General features: G+C 39.5%; 1 protein-coding gene and 1 long non-coding RNA gene across 6 annotated transcripts in view; both read right to left on the bottom strand.

Annotated features, from left to right (window-relative positions):
• Positions 1 to 23,325, bottom strand: part of AKT3 (AKT serine/threonine kinase 3) — a 304,967-nt gene that overhangs the window by 159,614 nt on the left and 122,028 nt on the right. For 4 of the 5 annotated variants that reach the window (XM_081824490.1, XM_081824491.1, XM_081824489.1 and 1 more), the window contains one exon: positions 9,763 to 9,888. The exons of the other annotated variant lie outside the window; for it this stretch is intronic. In XM_081824490.1, the coding sequence (XP_081680616.1) occupies positions 9,763 to 9,888 (126 nt within the window). The remainder of the gene's footprint in view (positions 1 to 9,762; positions 9,889 to 23,325) is intronic. 5 annotated transcript variants of the gene reach the window in all.
• On the bottom strand, positions 1,992 to 6,266 carry LOC145722269 (uncharacterized). Its single transcript, XR_014146401.1, has 2 exons — positions 2,672 to 6,266; positions 1,992 to 2,289 (listed from the first exon to the last, which is right to left on the bottom strand). It is a non-coding gene; the product is annotated as an uncharacterized LOC145722269 (long non-coding RNA).

Genomic DNA, 23,325 nt, shown 5'->3' with positions numbered 1-23,325 from the left:
CCTTTTCCAAGTGAAAAGCTATCATTTAAAACCTTTCTAGCTGAAGAAAAAACACTGCCTTCAGGATGGGATTTTAAAATGGAGTATTTCTTTGCATCAGTAAAATTCTCTGATACTCTAGTAGGAAAGACAATGAACAGCAATGTTACTTCAAGAGCGGCACACACGAGGCCAGGTAAGCTAACGGGGGGCCTAGTGCCTGACTCTGGCCCTGAGAAAACACAGTGTCTGGTACGATCACAGCATTCTGCTACAGATTTCAAGTGCCGTATCTATTCCCATCATTTATCCTTCTTCCTCCCTTGATATTTTTCACTCTATACAGGGATAAAAAAATAACATACCATCTGGAGCTTTCATTCATATCTGAGGATTTCATACTCATTTAAATCAACAATAAGAGATTCAGCCGAAGTTTCTCAGAAATAACATTTCAAATTAATGCTATTCCTGTTACCTGGAATGTACTTCATCTTTTGAAATCTTACTATTTCTCTAAACAATCTCAATTTCCAAGAAGGTCTTCTAGATGATCCTCTCTTTCTCAAGCTCTTCTCAATATGTTAATTGTAAAACTTACTTCAGGACTGAATCCAGACCTGAGGGTTATGAAATGAACACAGGCTTCGAGGTTAGCACTCTGTGAGACACGGGCTAAAATCCTGGCCCTGCCATTTGCCAGATAAGCAACCTCAACCAAGTCACAGAACCTCCTTCAGTCTCAAAAGTAGAGAACGTGATACTCACCTCAGAGCGCTGTGAGGATTAAATGGGAGAACATGTGTGAAAGGGCCTGGCACATAGCAGCGTTCAAAGGAAGCTTGGTTTCCTTCCTTATTTTGTTCTTTTTTCCCTCAGTACCTGGTACAATGTTGAGAACACAACAGACCCTCGATAAAAACTTTCTAAATATCCATTAGAACTTAGGTTTCCTAAAAATAGGTTTAAATATTCATTGTGATAACTCCTATGTTTCCAAGTTGTTTTCCTTTAAATCATATGCGCACAAGGTAGGAAATTTCAAAAACAGAATTCAGTGTGTGAGGCTGTTAGTTGGGGCGTCTAGAAAACAGAGTCCAGGAAGGGGTCGGAGGCAAAATGTTTAAGAATAATCCAGTGAAAATAATTACATGTAGGGTGTTCTTTTATGTAAGTATCTTTGGAGAAATGGTAGTTAATTGTTGAACTTATGACAAGTTGAGAAGAGTGGGAGGGAGGGAGGGGAAGAAAAAGGGGAGGAGGAGGAGGGTGAAGGGGGGAGGAGGGAGGAAGGCTGGCTCTGTCAGGGTCCCTGTTTTCTCCTCACATCATTTAATGTAAGCTACTGAAGCTCATCAGTCCTTGCCTCCTTCCCCTAAGAACAAGCCCCACTGCATCCTCCTTCTTACAAAAAAGTCATCATCTAATGGAAGACCCAAATTAATTTAAAAATTTCCCCCAATGGCTGGTAACCAAGGGATCCTCTTAGGACAGCCAGAAAGATATTGGAGGATTTTATTACTTTTATTAAAAAGCAAAAACAACTTCTGACTAAAATAAGGGGTAACAACAGTCACAGGGACCATCCCCTTGTGGAAGCTTTGACTTCCCAAGGCTTGAAGGTTTGAAGAATTTGGTCTGCACCCAGCGCCTCGGAGGCCAGGGCAACAGAGCTGCCCCGACAGCTTCAGTGATCCTTCCTTCCTTGGCCAGAGGTGGCCACGGGCATGGCTTGGGGGTCTAGCTCATGTGGTTTAGTCACAAGAGCTAGCCCTTACAGATCAAAGTCCTTGGTATTATGTGAAATTGGGATTTTGCCCCTAGCCAAGCAATAGTGACTGTCCTCAACTGCAAGAAAGTGCTACAAACAGTTTCTACCTCAAACTTGTAATGATCTTTAAAGAAAACCCAACCAAGTAGTTGCCTTCCCAGTCCAATGTAATTTAGCTGGAGAGAGAAGAATGGCTGCCATTTAACTCACCAGAACAAAATTACTGAGCATCTCCCATCCCTACACGAATAGTTTTATTTGCATAGCATTTCACAATTTACAAAGTGTATTCACATACAGCATCTCACTTATTTTTTTAATTTATTTTTTTTTTACGGCATCTCATTTATTCCTCACAATAATCCCGAGAAGTAGGCATTATTAACCTTCATGTTTAAAGATGACAAAAATGAAGATCAGAGAAGTTATGTGATTTGCCCAGGGTCACACACCAGTAAAGGAGCAGAATCAAGACTCAAACTCAGGTCTTTTGGCTCCAAGTCAGATGACCTTCAGGTATATAGATCTCGTAACAAATGCTGTAGGAAATGTTTTAAATGAGTATACACAGTCATTGCACTCTAGAAATTTATCACACCCCTGGGATCTACATAAGCCCCCTCCCTGCCCCCACCACTAATTTATATTCCGACAAATGAGGCTTCAAAGGTAAAGACCCAACTATAGATTAGCTTCCCGTCAGTCAGGAAAGAGGGTGAGAGAGAGCTCAAGGAAGCTGCTAAGGAAGCTATGGGCTCTAACAGATATCTGACCAGGCCACAGACAATATGCTAATGAAGGAAGTACTACAACAGTGAAATTAGCTAATAGGAACCTCACATGGAACACGCATAAATGTATGTTTATAAAGGACATGGAACGGGTGAAATCTTTCAGAGATGTAGAGGGTTGCTCTCACACCTAGGAGCTGGATTTAAAACTCTGGACTCCACAGCCTGGTCCATGAAAGCAGGATTCTACTTTTTCTTTTCGCACACTTGCTGTATAATACAGAAAAAAGGAGGCAAGAAGAGAAGTTCTGTGGAAATTTTTTGTCTTGTGGTATCACGGTGTGATCTGAATGAAAGGAAGAAAATATGTGACTAATTATGGCATTATTACTCTTTGTAATGGTCTAAAAACGATCTCCCTTTAAAGTGATTTTTAAAAAGGTTTTCTCCATTCCCCATTCTAAACTTGGTTTATCGGTTAAAATGTGCAAATAAATGAATACGGTACCACCCATAAAAATGACAGACAGGAGGAAAATCTGACTGAAGTTATACTAATTCACTGTAGGATCAATTTTTAAGGCATCCATTCCATACAGTGAGATGCTGCTATTACCAGACATAACTTCCTGTTTCCCTAAAAATCTGATCACATTTAGGAGGGGAAAAAAGCACCAAATCTTCAAACAGTCAAGTACATAAAATTGTTTAAAAATCACTGAAAACAAAACCGAGGTTAAGAACTTCATATGTAACTCAATCAAACAGAATGTAGCAATATATGTCAAAAAGAAAACATATGGAACATTACAGAATAAGAGAAGAAAAAAGGAATACTGAAAACATATAGAGTATAAACACAGTTATGATTTGGGCAAGTGTTTAATTGTAGGTACATAATACATCAAAAAATAGGGGCGCCTGGGTGGCTCAGTCAGTTAAGACTCCGACTCTTGATTTAGGCTCAGGTCATGAGGTCAGGGTCATGGGATTGAGCCCCGAGTTGGACCCCATGCCCGGTGAGAAGTCTGCTTAAGATTCTCTCTCTCCCTTTCCCTCTGCTCACGCATGCTCTCTCTCTCTCTCTGGATAAAATCTTAAAACACACACACACATATTAAAAAATAACAATTCATCTTCCTTTTGTGAAAAAGGGAGAAATTTGGGATTTTTCTGAGTAAGGAGAGGATACTTGCAAAAGAACTTTTCTTGGGAAGATGAATCTATCCTATGCATTGTTTTCAAATAGTCCAGAGAGGAGAATATGTGAAGGCAAGAGATCAATTAGGAGACTATCAAAATAGTCCAAGCAGGAACTGATGAAGAACTGAACTAGGATGGTAGCAGTGAGACTGCACAGTAAGGAAAACAAGACAATACCTTGCTGACTGACAGACTCACGGAGGGAAAAGCATGGTTTGCCTGCGGATGCACCCCTTCTATTATGACCAGGTAGGTTCCTTTTTTTATCAAATACTAACTGGGACACCCAAATGCTTAAAAGCCTCCAATGGTTTCCAACTGGTTTCCATTAAAAACATCAGACTGGTATTCAAGACCTTTTATGAGCTGATTACAATGTATCTAATCTTGTTTTTTCTCCAACATAAGTTCTCTATCTACTTAGGATATGGCCTCTTCTATTCACAAAATAACCTACTCATTAATTCCAGACTTCATACCCTTGCTTATGTTGTTAACCTCACTGTGAATGTCCCCCTTCTTCCAAAAACTTAAATATCACCCATCATTCAGAGCTCCTGTTAAAATTCTCCCCTAGTCACCCTAGCTTACTTTTACCTATTCTCTCAACTTATACAGCCATTTATTTTCTATAAAATTCATTCTGGCAACCAATCTCATCTCTCCTCCCATTGCTGTGTGTTCTTTGTGTATGTCTTCCAGAGTCAATGACAAAGTCCTACATTCGAAAACTGTATCTTATACTCCTTTTAGTGTCTAGTATGGTTCCAATGGTCGATAAACCCTTTAAAAGTAAGCTATTCTGATCTCTTGTAATCCTTCTATATTTACATAGTATAGAGTTAGCCTAAATTTATAGGGTTGTTATTCTAGGTTGTATTATACGTTATGTAAGACTATGAACCAAGCCACAAGCAATTTCTCTATCCCCATGAGCAGCCACAGTGGAGGCATTAGTAGAAACCAAGCGATTTTTCTACATATTTAAAGTGTCTGTGTCTAATATTTATTCAGAGGTAAAAATGGTTTTTTGGTAGCTTTAAGCCCCCAAATTTCCTTACTTTCTTACAAAGAGAAGAAGAAAAATAGGTTAGTGCGTAAACATTTCACTTCACTTTTAAAACTGGCCTAAGAAATGTAGACTGACCTATTTTTTGAAAAAGGGACTGCAGAAAGGTTTCAGAGAGGAAACAGATATCGTCAGAGTGGGCCAAAATTTGCAACATGGAATAAGGAAGAGTCTAGGAAGTGCTGCTAGGGACCCAGGCTGGACCTCTCCTTTCCCCCCACTTGAGAGTAAAAAGAAGTAGATCAAAAGTAGGATAAGCCCCAAGACATATGGACAGATGTTCAAATTCTTTGCTGAGGAACTGTTTTACTTTGGAGTTGGGTCGGTCACTGTCGGAATGTTGGAGACTGTGACTCTTGAGTAGACCAGCTTTGTGTCAGTGCTGGTGTGTATGGACCCTGTGTTACCTTTCAGTCATGATGTAATGTTTGCCGTGCAAAGATCATCTCAGGCTATAATGAGCAACTGACCAAATCATAATTCTGATCAGAGACGCACTCTGCTTGAAAACAATTACTATTTTACTTACATAGCCACAGTACTAGCTTTAGAAGGTACCTTCACGTACAGTTCGTATTTGATACACCCAAAGGATGAAAATCAAAGATTTTTATCTACATTTCAGGGGGCCTGGAGAGTTTACATTCTGCATGCCAAAGGCCATCTAGCAATTTAAAGTATTGGAACTCTGACCCCAAATCAGATCTTTAATCTAGGGAAAACGGCACCAAATGGGGGCGGGGGAGGGAAATAAAATGTAAATGACAAGAGAGAAATTTGAATTCTAACCTTAATTCTTGGCTACCACTACCTAGTATAGCAATCTTAAACAGATCACTGAATTTCTAAAGGCCTCCTTTTTCTCATCTAAAACAGGAAAATCTGGACTAGATGTTTTCAGACATTAATTCAAAAATGGTTATTAAGCCCTAATATGCAGGCACTAGGAGATGTAAGATAAAGAACACTAGGCTCTTTACCCCAAAATAACTCGCAGATTGGTAGATGAGACATAAAACATGAACAAATAACCCAAAAACAATGTGATAACAACAAAAGAGAACAGCTTTGTGAGGGGCAGGGAGGACTGATTTAGCAAAGACTTAGACTGGGGATTTAAATCTGAATTAATTCTTAAAGGATGCAAAAAAGCCATCCAGACAAATAGAGGACAGAGGGGCGGTCCGGTCAGAGAGAACAGCATAAACAAAGTCTCAGAGCAGAAGAGCCGTGGAGTTTGCCGAAGTGTGACCGGCCGGCAGAAGACACAGGAGGCAGGAGCTGAAAGCAGAGGTCAGACTGAGGAGGTCCCCGCAGGACACACTGAGGAGGCTGGGCTTCCTCCAAAAGGCAGTGAGGAACCAGGGCAAATGGCACAGTCAGAACTTAACTGTACAAAGGTCACTGTGACAGTCACGAGAAGTAAGGGTGGACGTGGCAGAACCTAGAGGCAGGGCGTCTAGTTAAGAATCTCTAGCAGAAGGACTGTTGAATCTCAGATCTGTACCTCTGAGACAAATAATGCAATTTATGTTAAGAAAAAAAAAGAAGAAGAAGAAGGTAGCGGGAGGGGAGGAATGAAGCGGGGGAAATCGGAGGGGTAGACGAACCATGAGAGACGATGGACTCTGAAAAACAAACAGGGTTCTAGAGGGGAGGGGGGTGGGAGGATGGGTTGGCCTGGTGGTGGGTGTTGAGGAGGGCACATTCTGCATGGAGCACTGGGTGTTATGCACAAACAATGAATCATGGAACACTTCATCTAAAACTAATGATGTAATGTATGGGGATTAACATAAGAATAAAAAAAAAAAAAGAATCTCTAGCAGAGATGGTGAGTGCTTGCTCTAGGGTGATTACAGGCAAGAACGGACAGAAGTTCAGAAAATAAGAATTCAGTAGAAACTCAGTAAAAACAAACTCAGTAGAAACAAATGCACTGGGAATGGGGAGACGATGTGGAGGAGGGGGCAAGGCATGGAATGAATGGGTGCAGGCTCAAGACAGAACTGACATACCCAAATACAGGGGGGAGAACCGACAAGATTATCCTGAATTCCACTTAGGACAGGTTGGGTCCCAGAAATACCCAGGGAGAGACGTCCAGGAGCCGGCTGAGTACAGCACCTTAGTGCTCAGGAGAGAGGCCTGCCCTGAAGATACGTCTTATGGGAATAAGCTGCCCATGGGTGGGAACTGAAGACTTCCAAGTGAATGTGACACCCCCCCAGGGAGAGGGTATAAAATGAGAAGTGTCCTTGGCCAGAACCCACTGAGATATCACAATCCACACAACAGGCAAAGGAAGAACAGCAGGAGAGAGAGACATCCCAGAACATTCATGCCAAGAGAGAAGCTGGGACCAACAGTATGAAACGCAGCCCGAGGTGTCGACCCAGGAAAAGAACAACAGAAAAATGTCTGCTCGTCTGAGCAAGTAAAGTGGTCCTTGGAGAACTTACGGAGATTGGTTTCAATCAAGTGACTGAGAGAGAAAGCGAGACGGCAGTGGATTAAGAGAAACAAGGAGCATACACCATGTTTGGGGGAACTTTAGATCAGAAAGGAAGGAAGGTGAAAGTTAGTGAAGATTGGAAAGAGGGATTCCAAGTCCCTACTGGTTCTCCTACTTCCCTTTTTCATATGGATAAAAAGCCTATTTTGGTCAAATTCCAGTAAAACCCACATATATTAAATTTGAAGTCACATTTTTTAATTATCAGGAAAAACAGGGGACTCATGTAGGTCTCAGTGGAATATACATATATAACGTTTCCCAACATACCTTAGAAATACATGGTAAAATCGTCTCTTTTTTCGCTTACTCAAGGGGGCCAGGGCCAGAGGGGAACTGTTGGCCAAGTAACCCTTCCTTGCTCCAACTCTTCCTTCTCGTAATGTCTCATAAAAACATTCTTTGTCCCCCTCAGCCTGGAATATCCTTCTCCCCTACTTTACTTAACTCCTATTCACTCTGCAACGGTCTGCTCAAACTGCCCCTCACAGAACCACAGCACGTAGGAGACAAATGGGCCTTGAAGTTTGTTACATCCGAGTGTTCCCACGATGCTGAGAGCTTCAGAGCATGACCCATCCATGGTCATACTCATGCCTTGTGGCAAAGCTGAACTTGGAACAACTTCTTCAACCAGCGTCCATTTCACTACGCCTCTCATTTCTGCACGGCAGCTTAAGATCGTGGTAAGTCAAGTTTTAAGAACCATCAGTCTTAAACAGTTTATTTGGTCTAAGACCCATGTTAACACACTTCTGAAAATGAAGGAGTGGTCTACAACTTTACTTGTTTGAGTCAATTACCTACAACTACTTGATTATACGAGTAAAGATTACAGATGTCGACTAATATTTATTTCGCGGATAGGCTGTCAGTCACTAAATAGGATCTCTCCTCCGGAGTGTAGCATTGATTCCAGCCTCTGCCAGTGGAAGTGTTGGAGCAGATGTGGGCAGACTGTGACATACAGTATGTCTTTAAAACTTGCTGGGGTGTGAAATTTCATAAGGTCAAAAAATGCTGCATTTTGATCAGCAGATACAGGAGTTCTGTACTTTTGTAAATTATTTCAGACAAACCAATACCATTTGCTAGTAAAATAGAGAAACTAAGAACTGTACTGGCTTTATGTAGGAGATAACGTGTGCTGCTAGTGTTTTAAAAGCCAATTTCTATCACTTTGAAGCAAATGCTAGTCCAAAAGTCTCTAGAATGAAAATGTGCTCTTAAGTCAATGCAATATACAAGATATTATTTCAATTGACAACAGGGTTTTAAAAATCATTTACTACTAAAAGAAAGCCATAAATATCTAATGAGCATTCTGGTGGGGGGAAAAATGGTTTCCTTAACTAATACGTACATATTAACAGTGTTCTCACTTCTTAAAAAATGAAATCCCTATATAAAAATCCATTTATAGAAACAGAGAGGTGTCTGGGTTTGTTTGTTTGTTTTTAAAGTTAGTATTCTTGCCACTCAACTGATTTCACAAACCCTTTGGTTTACTGCTTTATCTTATTCTTTAAAAAAATTAAAAGATAGTATCCATAAAAAAGGCTGGGGCTCTATCCAATTTTAAAATGACTTTTCTAACATTCAAGGACTTTTGTTATCTTGCATTTTTTTTCTGCTCCTATTTGATATTATTCATTTTAATTTTTTTGCTTCAATCTTTACCTCCTATCTGTTTCAGATGTAGCTAACAGAAAACAACATATAACCAAAATCAAAATTAAGAATGGTGTCTGGCTAAAGATTTTATCTCAATGGTACAGACTTTAGCTCTTATGCAAGTTTATTTTAACCTAACATTACTTTTTCAAATGCTTTATTTCTGAATTAACACCAGACAACCCTTTCGTTGATTAATTAATACAGCCAGCCCGAAGAGCCTGGTCATAACACAGTGAGGATAACTGTTGCCAGAATCACCAGAAGCAGCATCTTTCAGTTTATTCTGGGCTATGGTCAAGAAAATATATAATTCCTAAATAAATTTTCATTACAAACATTTTTCTTAGATACTTGTAAGGAAGAAAAATTTAACTTCAAACATAAAATCTCCCCAGAAAACAATTTCTGAAGTAATCACTTGTTTCTCATCCTATGATCAACGAAAAGAGCTAAGATCATGACAGGAAACCGATTAGAAATGTACCAGGTCCTGCAACAATCTTAACAACCAAGTTCACTTAGCAACGGAGGTCAAAGGTCCCTGTTTACATTTTATAAAGAAAAAACCTGAGGTACATATTTGGGGAATTGTATTTATCAAATTTAGGTTCTATATTCAACTATATTGTATTATATAAGACCATATATCATCAATAATCCCTATGCTAAGGAATTGAAATTGTATCAAAGCTGAAAACTTCCCTGCACTTAAATACAAGCCTAAACTTTTTCATAGGCTTCTCCTATATTGTAAGATAGCTGACACATGAGGTCATGCAAATAAATAAAGGTGAATCAAAAATTATAATGGACTTACTTGCCACTGAAAAGTTGTTGAGGGGATAAGGTAAATCCACATCTTGAGGTTTCTCTTTATATCCTATGAATGAGCCATCTGTCTTCAAAAGGAAATATCTTGGCCTCCAGTTTTTTATATATTCTCCTACATGAGGAAAGCATGCATGTTAATGCTGGGGAAAAAAATGAACAGCAGCTTTTATGTGAAAAATAAATTATGGTACGATATATGTCCCACAACACTGGCCTCTAAAAATTTAGTTAGGCAATTTTCTTTTAACTTAGCTTACAAAAGAAAATACATAAGCCTGCAATTAAGATTCAATAAAAACTCAAACATGTTTTGTTTTTAATGATTTCACACTTTGATAATTCATTTGCACCATTATTTCTTCAGAGAATCATTCATCTGAGTACACATTTTGTTCAGTTTTTCATTTTATCAGATGGTTGTTAGAGCATATTTCAACCATTTTAAAAAGCCTTGGTAAATCATCCACATACGGTATCAAGGAATTTCGATGAAAAACACTTATCATAAGGAGGAACATGAAATAGATGTTTATCTTCCATGTACTACTGACTAATTGCATCATTTTTTAGGAAGAAAGGGGGAAAAGTCTTTTCATTGTTAAATCTCTATCATAACTTGTTTAAACAACATTTTATTGTTCTGAATAGGGAAATTATCTTCTGTAAAATGCTGTAAATAAGTCAAGAAAATGAAAGAACATGGGTTAACAGAGCTTAAAAACTATACACACTCACACAAAGAGTAGTAACTGTAAGAACACATGGTACTAGGCCGAGCACATAATAGTCAATAAATGCATATGTATCAAATTTTGATATAAACTATCACCTAGCTATCAAAATATACATTTTTAGCAACCAGATCACAAGCTGCTTACCTAAGAAGCGACTTGACTGAATTTTAAGAAACAGAGGTGCTCCATGACACCATAAGAGATGGAAGGCTATCTGGTCTCAAAATTGTCAGTTCTCTACTGGATATTTCTACCCGGTTCTTCGATCTCAAATGCTGAATCAGAGTCCTGCAAGAAACTGAACCCAGTTCCACTTTCCCTACAAGTCAGCTTCTTCCCTGGACCCCAGTTGCCCAACTCAGGCTAACATGGGGCTGGCTCCCTCTCCTTCAGCTAGGCCAGCACTGCCTTCACGTATGTCTCATTTAGCCCAACCCAAAGGGGGCCCTCACACCTTGCCTTCCTGCTGCTGAGCTGTGCCTGCCCCCCTGCCTTGCTCTCCCCCCTTCCATCCTCATGCATCTATCCCTTCCAGATTAATCCTCCGTCTGTACCACTTTGATCTACGTCGTTTTCTGCTCAAAAATATTGACTCTGTTTAGTACAAATCTCTTAGCATAAAACGTAAGCAACTCCATAGTCTCACCCCAACATACATTTCAGATATGGGGTGTGCCTCTGGATCAGCAGTTCTCAAGCTCTTTACCTCACCCCTCTTTACACCCTTAACCATCACTGACAACTCCAACAATCTATTTAGGTAGATTATGTCTATGTTTACTATATTAGGAACTGAAAAGAAAATTCAAATGCCTTTATTACTTCCTTTAAAAATAACAATAAACTTATTACGTGTAATATAACTAACATTTTTGTGAAAATCATTATATTTTCTAAAACAAAAAAATCAGTAAAAGAGCAGAACTTCTTTCCATTTAAAAAAAAAAAAAACCCTTTGATGTTTGGCTTCACAGAAGATAGCCAGGTTCTCATATCTGCTTCTGTATTCACTCTACTGTGGTATGTTGTTTTGGTTTAAGATACAGGAAAGAGATTGGCTCAACAGGTATGCAGCTGCAAAGGGCAGGAGTATTGGGACAGTTATGGCTCTCTTTCTTTGAGGTTTTCTGAGAGGTTAACTGCAGTGTGGAATTTGAAACCACGTCAAGAAACCTACTGTTATGTGAAAATCCACTGGTCTCTATTACACATTGAATGAATCTTTTACACACTATGCATGATTTTGCAACATCAAACATGGATCCTTTAGAAAACACTGCTTCAGTGAGTTATACTGATCTTCCAAGTGTTGACACATTTGGTTAGGCAAGTATCATCAGAAAAGTAAGCACTGGGAAGCCATCAAGGTCACAATGGCAGATATGTTCTAATTTTTGCTTCAAAACTTGATTTTCCCCTTTGGTCCTAATTACTGTCAGTTCTTTTTCCTTGCAGTGATGTACTTCAACTGCCCACCCTGGTGCTTACCACCTGGTAGATGTTAAATAATAATCTACCAAATGAACGAATACGTGAAGGAGATGCATACAAATATCATCCCAGCACATAAAAAGCACTTAAAGGGAAAGAAAAAGAAAACTTGACCCCCCTCCTCACTTCGCTTTAGTGAAAATATATGGCCCTAAGGTTAATAAACACATGCCAAATTTACAAAACCAGAATGTTAAATTCACACTTCCCATTACAAAGATGAAGCAAGTTCCTTTCTTGATTGTACTTACTTTATTTTTCCATTTTTACTTATGGACTCCTACATAAAATTTAAAATCATTAGATATTAAACATCTAATTAGTAATATCATATTTAGATTTCAAAAGCTCCTGCAAAACAGTAACAGATTCATACTGATATCAGATGCTCTAAGTCTATCAAGCTAAAAAATAAGCAAGAGTTTAATAAGTATACAAAAGATAAAACAAATTCATCTAAAAAATTTAAAAGAAGAAAAATGGGATAGCACTATTTCTCATTTTATGAAAGTACTGAAAACACATATTCAAGAAATATGAAATTAAGAGAAATAAACATCAAATTTTCATTTCTAAGAATAATTTCCCGTCAGCTACTAATGCTGTCATGGGCTCAGCTGAAAGACACAGAACACCAGCACATAAATCTTCTATCTTTTTTGTTAAACAAATCTTGGGAAATTTAGAATATTTTATGTGGTCTACAGCAAGACTTCTGGCTGCCAAAAATTATTTAAAAAAAAAAATCTATTGGGGCGCCTGGGTGGCTCAGCCGTTGAGCGTCTGCCTTCGACTCAAGTCATGGTCCCGGGGTCCTGGGATCGAGCCCCGCATCGGGCTCCCTGCTCCGCGGGAAGCCTGCTTCTCCCTCCCCCACCCCCCCCTGCTTGTGTTCCCTCTCTCACTGTCAAATAAATAAATAAAATCTTTAAAAAATAAATAAATAAATATAAATAAAAATCTATTATGTATCCCTGACATATAATACATTACACCAAGACAGTGCAGGAGTCATTCGCAGTCAGGAATAAAATTGAAAAGTCAAAATTTACATTGCTGATAAAATAAAAAGTATTATTTCTCACAAATTTTGAATAATAATTTTGAGTTGATTCAGTTAAATCAGTCAAAAATTGTACTGTCACAGAAAGCTAACAGTGGATCTCCAACTTTAAGACTCTTGATTTTTGATCGTTGTTTATAATATGAATGGACTTCCTAAGAAGATGTTCAGGACAGAGTACATTTACTTATTTATTTGCTCTGGGTCCTAGAGACACAGTAGTGGACCAAAAACATAAGAAACACAAGGACTCGAACTCTTGGACTTTCTATTCCAGTACTACACCAGGTTCCAGGCAACCCCTAAAATTCAGAGAAGGCTTCTGAAAACTTCCTGAAAGCAGATCCTTTTTTATAGGTTCCCAGGAATGTTCTCAAGTTCATATAATAGCATGATGTGTTGGCCTAATTAAATATTTATTTTCTAATTCCAAAAGTAGAACTAAGAAGGGATTCTTTTTCTGCCAAAGAACTGGGCCTTACCGAGGACACAAATTCACAAGGTAGGGAATAAAGCAAAAAAGCAAGCTTTACCGCCCCCTACTAGGCCCAGAAGAGAAGAAGACTCCTAGCTCCAGAGAGTATAAAAAGTCATAGCTTTCCATGATACCATGACAGGCCACCAGGCACCCTGATGGCAAAGCAGAATTGTTCCTGCCGCGTTGGGGACCTTGTCCAGCTGGTCATGAAAAGGGACCTGCACACTCTCCTCACTGACTTGGTAGTTGGGGCAGTGAGAGTCTGGATGAGGAACATGTTCTCAAGCCGTTCTAAAAATATGGCCAAAAAGTCCTTGCTTTTATGGGGCGAAGTGCCCAGAACAAAGGTGCCCTCTCTGCCACCCAGCCTTTTAAGAGAGACTGCTAAAAGTCAATCACATCTTGTATTTTAAACATAGCATTTACACCTAAATTTACACATGCTGTATTAAAACCAAGCTGTACCATACTTTGATATTTATAGCCCATAGGTTTCAACTAATTTAAGAGACAGCTTGGTTGTAACGGGGCGAAAGTCTTGTTTAAAAAAGCAGCAGCCATTTACGGGGTACCGATTCAACACTTCTATGTGCTATCACAATAAACCTTCAGCAAGCGTCACAGCCACACCTGGACGGAATTTCCAGCACAATCTCTTCCCAACTTTCTATCTCCCTTCAGGAAGGGTGCTTTCAATTCTTTCTCACACTCCTTGGCTGGAGGCTTTATGCTTTTTGAAGTACATGTGTTTTGATATTGGAAACAGCATATTTCCCAACAGGGATCCTGATATTTTGGCTTCTGTAGTGAGCTGAATGATGACCCCTCAAAAGATATGTACCCACCCTTATGCCCGGGACCTGGGAATATTACCGAAGATGGCAAAAGGGGTGATCAAGTGAAGGATTTTGAGAAGAGGGGCTTATCCTGGATGAGCTGGGTGAGCCCCAAATCCAATCACAGACATCCCCGAACGTGTGAGGCAGAGGGGGCTTGGACACTCTGGGAGGAGAAGGCCCCGTGACCCAGCGCCGCATCCCCAGCCTACAAATACCTGGAGACACCAGGAGCTGGAAAGGCAAGGAACAGATTCTCCTCCGAAGCCTCTGGAGGGAGTCCGACCCTGCCTGACACCCGGATCTCTAACTTCTGGTGTCCAGAACGGTGAGAGAATTTGTTACTGTCTTTTGTTTTGAACCACCCAATTTGTTGTAATTTGTTACGGCGGCCCTAGAAAACTTACTGCGGTTTCTTAGCACTCTAACCAAAGGCTTGTTTATAGAACCAAAACAAAACCAAACCCTACTGGTCAGTTAAGTTCTCGGCATCAGTGGTAACAGAGACACGTAGTTAACACCTTACGAACGCAAAGGAAAAGATCCACCTACTCTCATCAACAGGAGAGAATCCTGTTTGTCAAATGTGGGGTTGGAAAGGCTATTTACTAGAGGTCACAGTTTCACGTGGTTATAACCGACTGACTTCAGAATCTGGACTTTTGCCAACTTTCTTACTTTACTTAATAATTTATTTCCTGTAAGCTCTTAAAACAAATAAAAAACCTCAGTGTTTTTGAGTGAATGTTGGCCACAGAGGACATTTTTGACTTCTCCAGCTGAGTACAATTAATATTTTGGCTCTCGGGCTTAATCTTTAATAACAACCTCAGATGGGAGATGGTATGAGCTTAAATTCATACTCATTTTGCACCTAAATATTTTGATAGAGTATTCAAGTGGATCCTCGTTATTAGTGATATGCATTCAACTCAGGGTTATCCAACAAAGTTGACAGTGCTCCTTTCCTACTGTTCACCTAATTTCAAATTACACTTGTATTTGACAATCCTCACATACTACAGATTATTCCATTAATACTTCACTGAGAATCAGGTTTCTAGCTCCTGCTTTGGCACTTTTTGATGACTTCAACTTTGAAAAAGTGCAAATGTATACCTTAGGACTAAAAGCAGACTGAGGAAAACGTTCAAATGGTCTTACATCTAGAATAACCAGGAAATGCCTAGATTTGTTTAGACATACCAGTGGGAAAAAAAACCCCTAGAAATGATTCAGCTGGTATCCCCATAAGTGAATTATGTTGATAAATATTTGATTCATGCATTCATGCATTTGTACAGCAAGGCTGTGTTCCAGAACCTGGTCCCAACTCTAACTTCGCAAGAAGTAGACAATTAGATGTGCAGTCAAGTACGTACAGGCTGAGAACAGTGCAGAAAGACTCCTTCGTCTACTGGCAGCCTCATCTCCACTGGCATGGGCTATGCTCGAAACACAATTAGGTGCATGAACTAAGGTGTCATTAAAATAGACAGAGATAGAATCCAATTGAAAAGAAGTCTGTACAAGTGTAGTACTGTTTTTCACAAATCCTACACACATGATCATTTAGAATTTAATTAGAAGAAACGCTTAAGCATCATTTTTAAGATAAGCTTCTTCCCTAGGATAAAATACAAAGAAAATGAATGACGCTGGTTACCAACAACTATACTGCAAGCAAACTGAAATTCTGATTTCTCTAAGAGATTCAGGGGACACAGCTTTTGAAAGTACCAACAGCCACTCACACGTGCTCGTGCTGTCACATAGGCTTCCCAAGCTAATCACTCCCGGAGCAAGAGGGCGAGCGCGTGTCGGGAAGGAGGCACCACCGTCTCATCATAAAGCCGAAACCACTATAAGCTCAGCTTTCCTGAGAATATATATTCTCTGTATTTTATATCCATGTTTAATCACAATCCACATTTTTAAAACATTACTGTTTGTCTTTGTCATCTCAGAGGGGGAAAATGAATAATATCCACACTCACTGTGTCTGTTAATAACAAATAACCTTACACCTTCATTCTTTACAGAGGGGGAGAGCCAACAGTATTTATACAAACAAGCAACGGGCCATCTTACCACCGCGTAAGGCATGCAGGTCACATTTTCAGAACAAAAGAAACCCTACTTAAGACAAACGCTATGCTGTGTAATAAAAGTCACAACAAATAATCGTGGTCAATACAGGATCAAGAAACTTCTCCAATGGGGCCTCAGTTCTTTCCCTGCTCTGCCTCTTCAAGTGCTCTGGGAAGGACAACATTATGCTTCGGAGCGAGCGTTATGCTGCAGCTTCCCAGCATGGGTGGGTCTGAATCCTGGCTCTTCCACTTCTCAGCCATGGGAACTTTAAGCTCTCTACTCCTAGCCTCCTGATCTGAAACCCAAGAAGCGTAATTGTAGCAAACTGAAGGACAGGACATGAAAGCACTCACCTGAGTGCAGCGTGAGTTAGATTTTGTTATTATTAAATAGTGGAACCACTGTCATTTATGGCCATATCATTTACAACTCATCTTCAAGCTTGCATTAAATATTCCACTAATCAGTAGTACACTCATGCACGAATATGGTCATAAATGAGGTAACAGGCAACCATCAGTAATAAATTTACTCTATCACCCCCCAAACCAAAGTCTCTTTAGCTAGTGTCGGGTATATAAAACTTGAATCCTCTCCAAAGAAATGAAAAGGCTATCCCACATCAAAATTAATTAATTAATTAAATAATACTTCTTTTTCAAGACAGGGGTAAGAATATCAGAGTAACTAGTCTTCCAAAAAAAAAAAAAAAAAAGAGCTAAAATCTCAGATCTCTCTGAATCATTTTTATTAAATGATATACACAGGGTACAGGACCATGAAAATCAAATAATTTAAAATTTCCCAAGAAGAGCTTTTCAACCCAAAAATGGCAGCTTTCAGTCAAAATAGATTTATATGACTTTAAGAAAGCTTTAGTCTTAAGTAAAAGTCTTCATGGGACAAATTTTACCTAAGACAAAAAGAGGTTTAATGTTGATAGCAGTATAAAATCGATTAATTTCATCGTTCACAATATAGTTACGTATTTAGTTGCTTGTTGACAACTAATTTACACATGAACCACCTAAGAGAAAATATAGCAGAATCTTTTTTCCACTAGTCGATCTTCATAAATAAATATTAGCACCACAAACAAATACTGAATATATAATTCACAATAGTGTGCTATGTCTTAAATATCTTAAAAATCATACAGCCAAATATAGTTACTGCGGAAATGCATGGTGATAAACATAACAAAACATTTGCAATCTTTGAAATTGTCTGTTCCATTTTTATATAGTGCATTGCAAGTGTTCTATTCCAAATAGATCTAAGTAAAAGCCCTATGAATGTGTCTCAGGGAATAAAAGAAGTAGAATTTCTCACTGAAATTATCATCGTCCTCTCTTACAAGTGTCTTGAAGATAATCCTAAGGATTTTTTTTTTGTATTATCTACATTGCAATGAGCTAGCATAGTAACAATTTTTCAACTCAAAGGGACAATCTGAAACGTAACTTTTTTAAAAAATGAAAGTACTTTTGCATATTCTACCAGCTTACTAGATCTGTTGATTAGGTGTTTCAGCTCCTACAAACGCAGAGGTTTGGGTTGTCATTCCCCTTTTATTAGTCCTTTCAAGCATAGTCTTCCCTTGCAGGTCACACTCTGCGGTGTCATCTGTGCAATCTCCTTGACCATCATCGACCAGCTCTGGCTGTGTCTCCATCCTCTCTGAAAATTGGGTGGGGTCTACCACACATGCCCAAAACACTACACACTTCCGCCCCGCTCCCTCATCTTCAGGTATTGTTCATAGCTCAAAGCGTCACAGCTCAGAGAACAAGGTTCTTGAAACACTTTTATTTAGAACCGGGGAAAATGGGCTTCTGATAGATTCATTCATTCAAAAATACATCGTTTGAGTGTCAAAATGCGCACGTGCACGGAGAACGCAGGCGTGGCGGATCCAGGCACAGGACCTGCCCTCGTGGTGCTCTAAGCCTAGCGGGCAGCTGTGAGAACTGCAGAAAAGTGGATGCTTTGGGCAATTAAAATGCAAAACAAGAAGTTTTTCGTGATCTAGGAAGTCATACCAAGGAGTGGCAGCATCTCCCACGTGTGGCATTTCCCAGGGCACCCCATGTGCCTTGTGGAATGACGCTCCCTAACATCTGTGGTCTGATGCATTCCTGCGGGGAAAGGGCGTGGCAGGAATATCAGCATAGGATCCCTCAACATTTCGTGGAAGAACTGGTTTGCTGCTGCGTTGGTTCCAAGATCAGGCCCTGCACCCATTCCTCTTGGAAGCCTCATGACAATACAAGCGGAGGCCTGGTAATCGTTTACGATGCTTCTTTCACCTAGCGTAACATGTAACACACCTGAGCCTTTCAAGTTTCAAGATCCTGCCTGAGCATTCTTTTTCTCTCATGGTTTTCTGCACAGTATTGATTAATGAGGTCATATTGCAAAACACTCAAATGTTTATGATGATTTCACCCTGCTTGTCTGGCTGTCACATAAGGTCACTGAGAGATTTGTCTGCTCTTGTACTGGTCAATGTTACCATTGCAACTGACCAGATGGAAGGTGTTTACAATTTTGGTGATTTTGCGTTGTGCTTCCAAGATGCCTTAAAAGCTTTCCAGATGTACCCACATTCCTCTGCCTTCCCACATATGCTCCTCCATGATTATTTTGAAAAGTATATTATAGTCAAGAGATTGTGCTTCCACTGCATAATGCATGAACTTGTCATTTTTATATTAGATATAGTTTTCATATCTCCTTCCTAAAGAAGGCTGGGGCCCATGTTTTGCTTTGAAGCTGAAGCAGTGACGAGAAAAGGACCCACTTGCTAAATACCACAGATGTTCCAGAGTGACCTTCTCTAAGGTCAGAACAGTGGCCTGCCGGTACTTCACCTACTTTATCATTTTCCTCTCTTTTCCAGAACACCGCACAATGATCACCTATCTTTTAGCATTCCGGTATTTGTTTCCAGGTATTCTGTAAATTAGTTAATCAAATCCCGGTTTCCTTTGTTTTTTGAAAACACTACACTTCAAAACTGTGATACTTAACTAATTATCCTTTTAAACTTAAGAACATCTTAAAAGAATTACAGTGTTCAGTTTTACTTTGCGAGAAAAGCAAGGTGAATGGAAAGACAGAGAAGAAAGAGAGAGAACAAAAAGCATCCACATAAACTAGCCAACAGAAAAACAGCATCTTGGCAATTTAATGAAGAATAAACCGTGAGATTAGTTTACATAGCAGTAGATATGTTGTGGAGAATTACTCAATCTGCACTCAGCTTCCTGCTGGGTTAAATGTGAGCTAAATTATTATTTTGCTTACATTTACGCCCTTGTAGATAGTGAAAGCAGAGCCTTCTCTTTAATCTGCTTTCTGCATGATAGCAAGAAGTCTCCAACTCCACACGGGGCATTAAACACCCGGTCATTCCCGTACTATTTTAACAAAGTAGCTAGGGCCACAGAACTTTAAACAATTTCGAAGAAACGGACAAATTTTAAAAGAAGACATTTTACAACTTCTTTATTAGAAATATTTTCCATTTCGCCACACCATATTCCCTAAATGTTTAAATTAATGTAATCTCCTACATTATATATTCACTGCAGTAAATAGCCTTAGTGAATATCAAATATGGAGGCAGGGAGTCCATAACACCAGCCTACTCACTATGCACCTCTAGCACCTACCACAGAGCCGGCTGGTATTTATCCATTAATTGAATAAATAAACCTACCACTACGTAAACCACACTCATGTCAGCAAAGCTCTCTCAAACGGAAATCTCACTCTAACACAACGCTGCATAGCTCAACCCATGTTTCTGTTAGAACACATCCGATGGATAGCATTTACAACCATCAATGTCTCTGTAGGGCAGGTGGTGGGAGTTGGCAGCAGCGCGTGGTCATCGGGAGAAGGGCGGCGCCATCTGAAAAAACCCTCAGGTGATTCAACCCTCCCACCCCTATATTCAAATCACTGCCTTGTAGAATAAAACCCAACAAAGCAGAAGGTTTTATCTCAGACTTACTGAGTGTCCCCTGTAATAAATTTCCAGGAGCACAAGACCCAAAAATGACACCACATCAAACCACAAACTCTATCCCTCTGGGGCCGAATCCCTGGCCTTCCCAACCCCATCCTCCTCCCCCTTCGTTTTTTCCGAGGCCGTATACTGACCGAGACTTGTCTCACAGCAGGTAAGGGGTGAACAGAAGAAGTGCTAAAAGGCAGGATGAAGGGGACACTTAAGTGCACAGAGCCATGCACGTTGCTCAGGTGTCACCCCCATGACTTCCCCACAGCGACACAGAGAGACAGGTGCCAGAGTAGCCTCACTCTGCACAGCCATGCTGAGGCAAGCCAAGGACAGAGTTGAGGTCTGAATAAAGATCTGCTAAGTAAACAAAATCCTGCCCTGCCACACTGCTCAAGCCCTCAAAAGGAGGAAGTATATTACCACCAGTGGTGAGAAGCACATACTCTGAAGTTCAAACGCCAACTCTACCACCAACTAGCTGTGTGCCTTTGGGCATACTGCTTCCTATCTCTGTGCCTCAGCTGCTTCTTCTGGAAAATGGGGACAATTTAGAAGAACTGAATTAATATTTATGAGGGGGGAACCCGGGCGGCTCAAGGGGTTAAGCGTCTGCCTTCGGCTCAGGTCATGATCCCAGGGTCCTGGGATCGAGCCCCTCATCGGGCTCCCTGCTAAGCAGGGAGCCCGCTTCTCCCTCTCCCTCTGCTCCTGCCCTCTGCTCATGCTCTGTCTCTCTGTCTCTCTTTCAAATAAATAAAATCTTTAAAAAATATATTTCTGAAGTACACAGAACAACGTCTGGCTAATACTGAGCATTACACAGCATTTGTTAAATGAATAAAGTACGGCTAACCAAAAAAGATGGAGTAAGTGCTTAATAAACATAAGCATATTAAACTACACAAAAGTGGAGTATTTAAAATAAAGTGTAATTTGTTCATCTCATTTGGCCCGACTATCACTGTTTCACATTAGCTGAGCAGAGTAGATGCTGATTTTTTGTGGAAAAAGTTTCAATTTTTGTTATTCACTTTGCTTATATCCTATTTTCATCCCCCATTATTACCAATAACAATGAGTTACATATCATTTATACTCAACCAATTGAACTCTTTTGTTAAAAACAGATAATGCTGTCACAGAAACAGTCTTTCTTGATTCAATATCAAGTAAATCTATGGGGAAAAAAATCAAGCACCCCACTGGATCTACTACTAAACATCTCCATGTTTCTTTCAAATTATCTCGTAAAAGGTTAGCACATACAAAAAGCAAACACAAGAGTATACAACTCCCTACTTTTATAACAGGCCTTTCTTACTCTTCCTTTTTTATTGTGCAAGTTAATTATTTAACCTCAACCACTCTGAATTTTGGTATGTGTTAAACCATACATTAATGTTAGGCTTTCATAAATACTTAGAAATGATACCATATTTCAACTGGTAGTACATTTTATATTTACATGTAACAACTACATATCCAGTGAAGTAAATTAATCTTGATTTGTACTGTAAAGCTGTGATTATGCTTAGGTTTATAAAACTGAAGGGAAAATAAGGTTTTCATTTCAATGAATTGGGCTAGATATTCAAAAGTGTGGTTCAAATAATTTTGAGTAAGAGAGTATCTGTTATCCAAGAGACAAAAAGCTAAAAGACACCCAAGTGAAATCATCTTAACTTTCCTAGGTAATTTTCTTATCCCCTTTGTAAACTGATCTAATGTAGCAGTCTGTGGTCCGTCGTCTGCCTTCATGTTCTCAGAAAAAGGCTGAATGGGCTTGATGTGGTCAGCACACGCAAGTGCAGGGACGGCAAACATATTCAAAAGAACAGAACAAATCAAACACCATTCAGTTATTCAAAGAAGTCCACTCCGCCTCCGCAAAGCAAGCTTATCGATCAGATAAAGAGCAGAAAAGCTGCTTCTCAATGTTAAAAATGAATTTACTTACCTTGGCCCTCTGAGGGCAGTATTACCTAACACATAGACAGGAAATTTCAGAAAACAATCCACCTACCCTTCCCATAAAAACCATCTTTTAAGAAAACCTGAAATGGGCATATTTCTCATCATACGTATTTCTTTCCTCATCATTACCTGTACCTCTACAAGCTTAAGAGTGTTTGTTTCCCAGAGTTTCCAGTAAGTTTGAAAGATTTTCTTGAAATCAAGGCATCATGAAGGAAAATGGTTTGAGGTATCAGTCATGAAAGTCATTCAAAATCCAATGAAATGCAGTTACATAAATGATTCTGCACTGTATACTCTCTTAAGTTCTATTAAGTTTCTGTCATAATGGTGTCTGTAATTTGTTATTTAAAAACTGCAGGACACCAGAACATTCGAATCTTTGAGTAAAGATAAAGTAATTCAAAGAGATTAATATTCAGCACCAAACTACCCCTCATTTATTAATAAAATATAAGACAAATGACAAATGGGTAGGGTAGGGTCAAAGCACTGACCTAATTTTCATACTGCTTCTAAAACTGTAAAAATCTTCACAGAGCATGAGGATTATCAATTTCCTTTCCTGGACCTAATGCAATGTGCAGTGGGTGTTTTATTCCTTTTCCTCAGAAAGCACCTATTGCATGCAAAGTAGGAAAAAAGTCTTCTGGCATTTGCTTGTCAAAGAATGTTTTTAGGATGTACAAAACACTCGATACACAATGCTGAATAACCAGCCCTGTATACTACAGAGACATGGCAAACTTTTAACTGAAGAATATAAAAAGCACTAATCTTCACGTCAGAGTCTTACGTGTAAGTTACTCAGTGACCATCCAACCGCACACCACCATCGCCCCCCAATTA

This window comes from Leptonychotes weddellii, chromosome 6, assembly GCF_054177405.1.
Source record: "Leptonychotes weddellii isolate Sample4059 chromosome 6, ASM5417740v2, whole genome shotgun sequence".
Lineage (NCBI taxonomy): Eukaryota > Metazoa > Chordata > Mammalia > Carnivora > Phocidae > Leptonychotes > Leptonychotes weddellii.
This window is presented reverse-complemented; position numbering and strand designations above follow the sequence as displayed.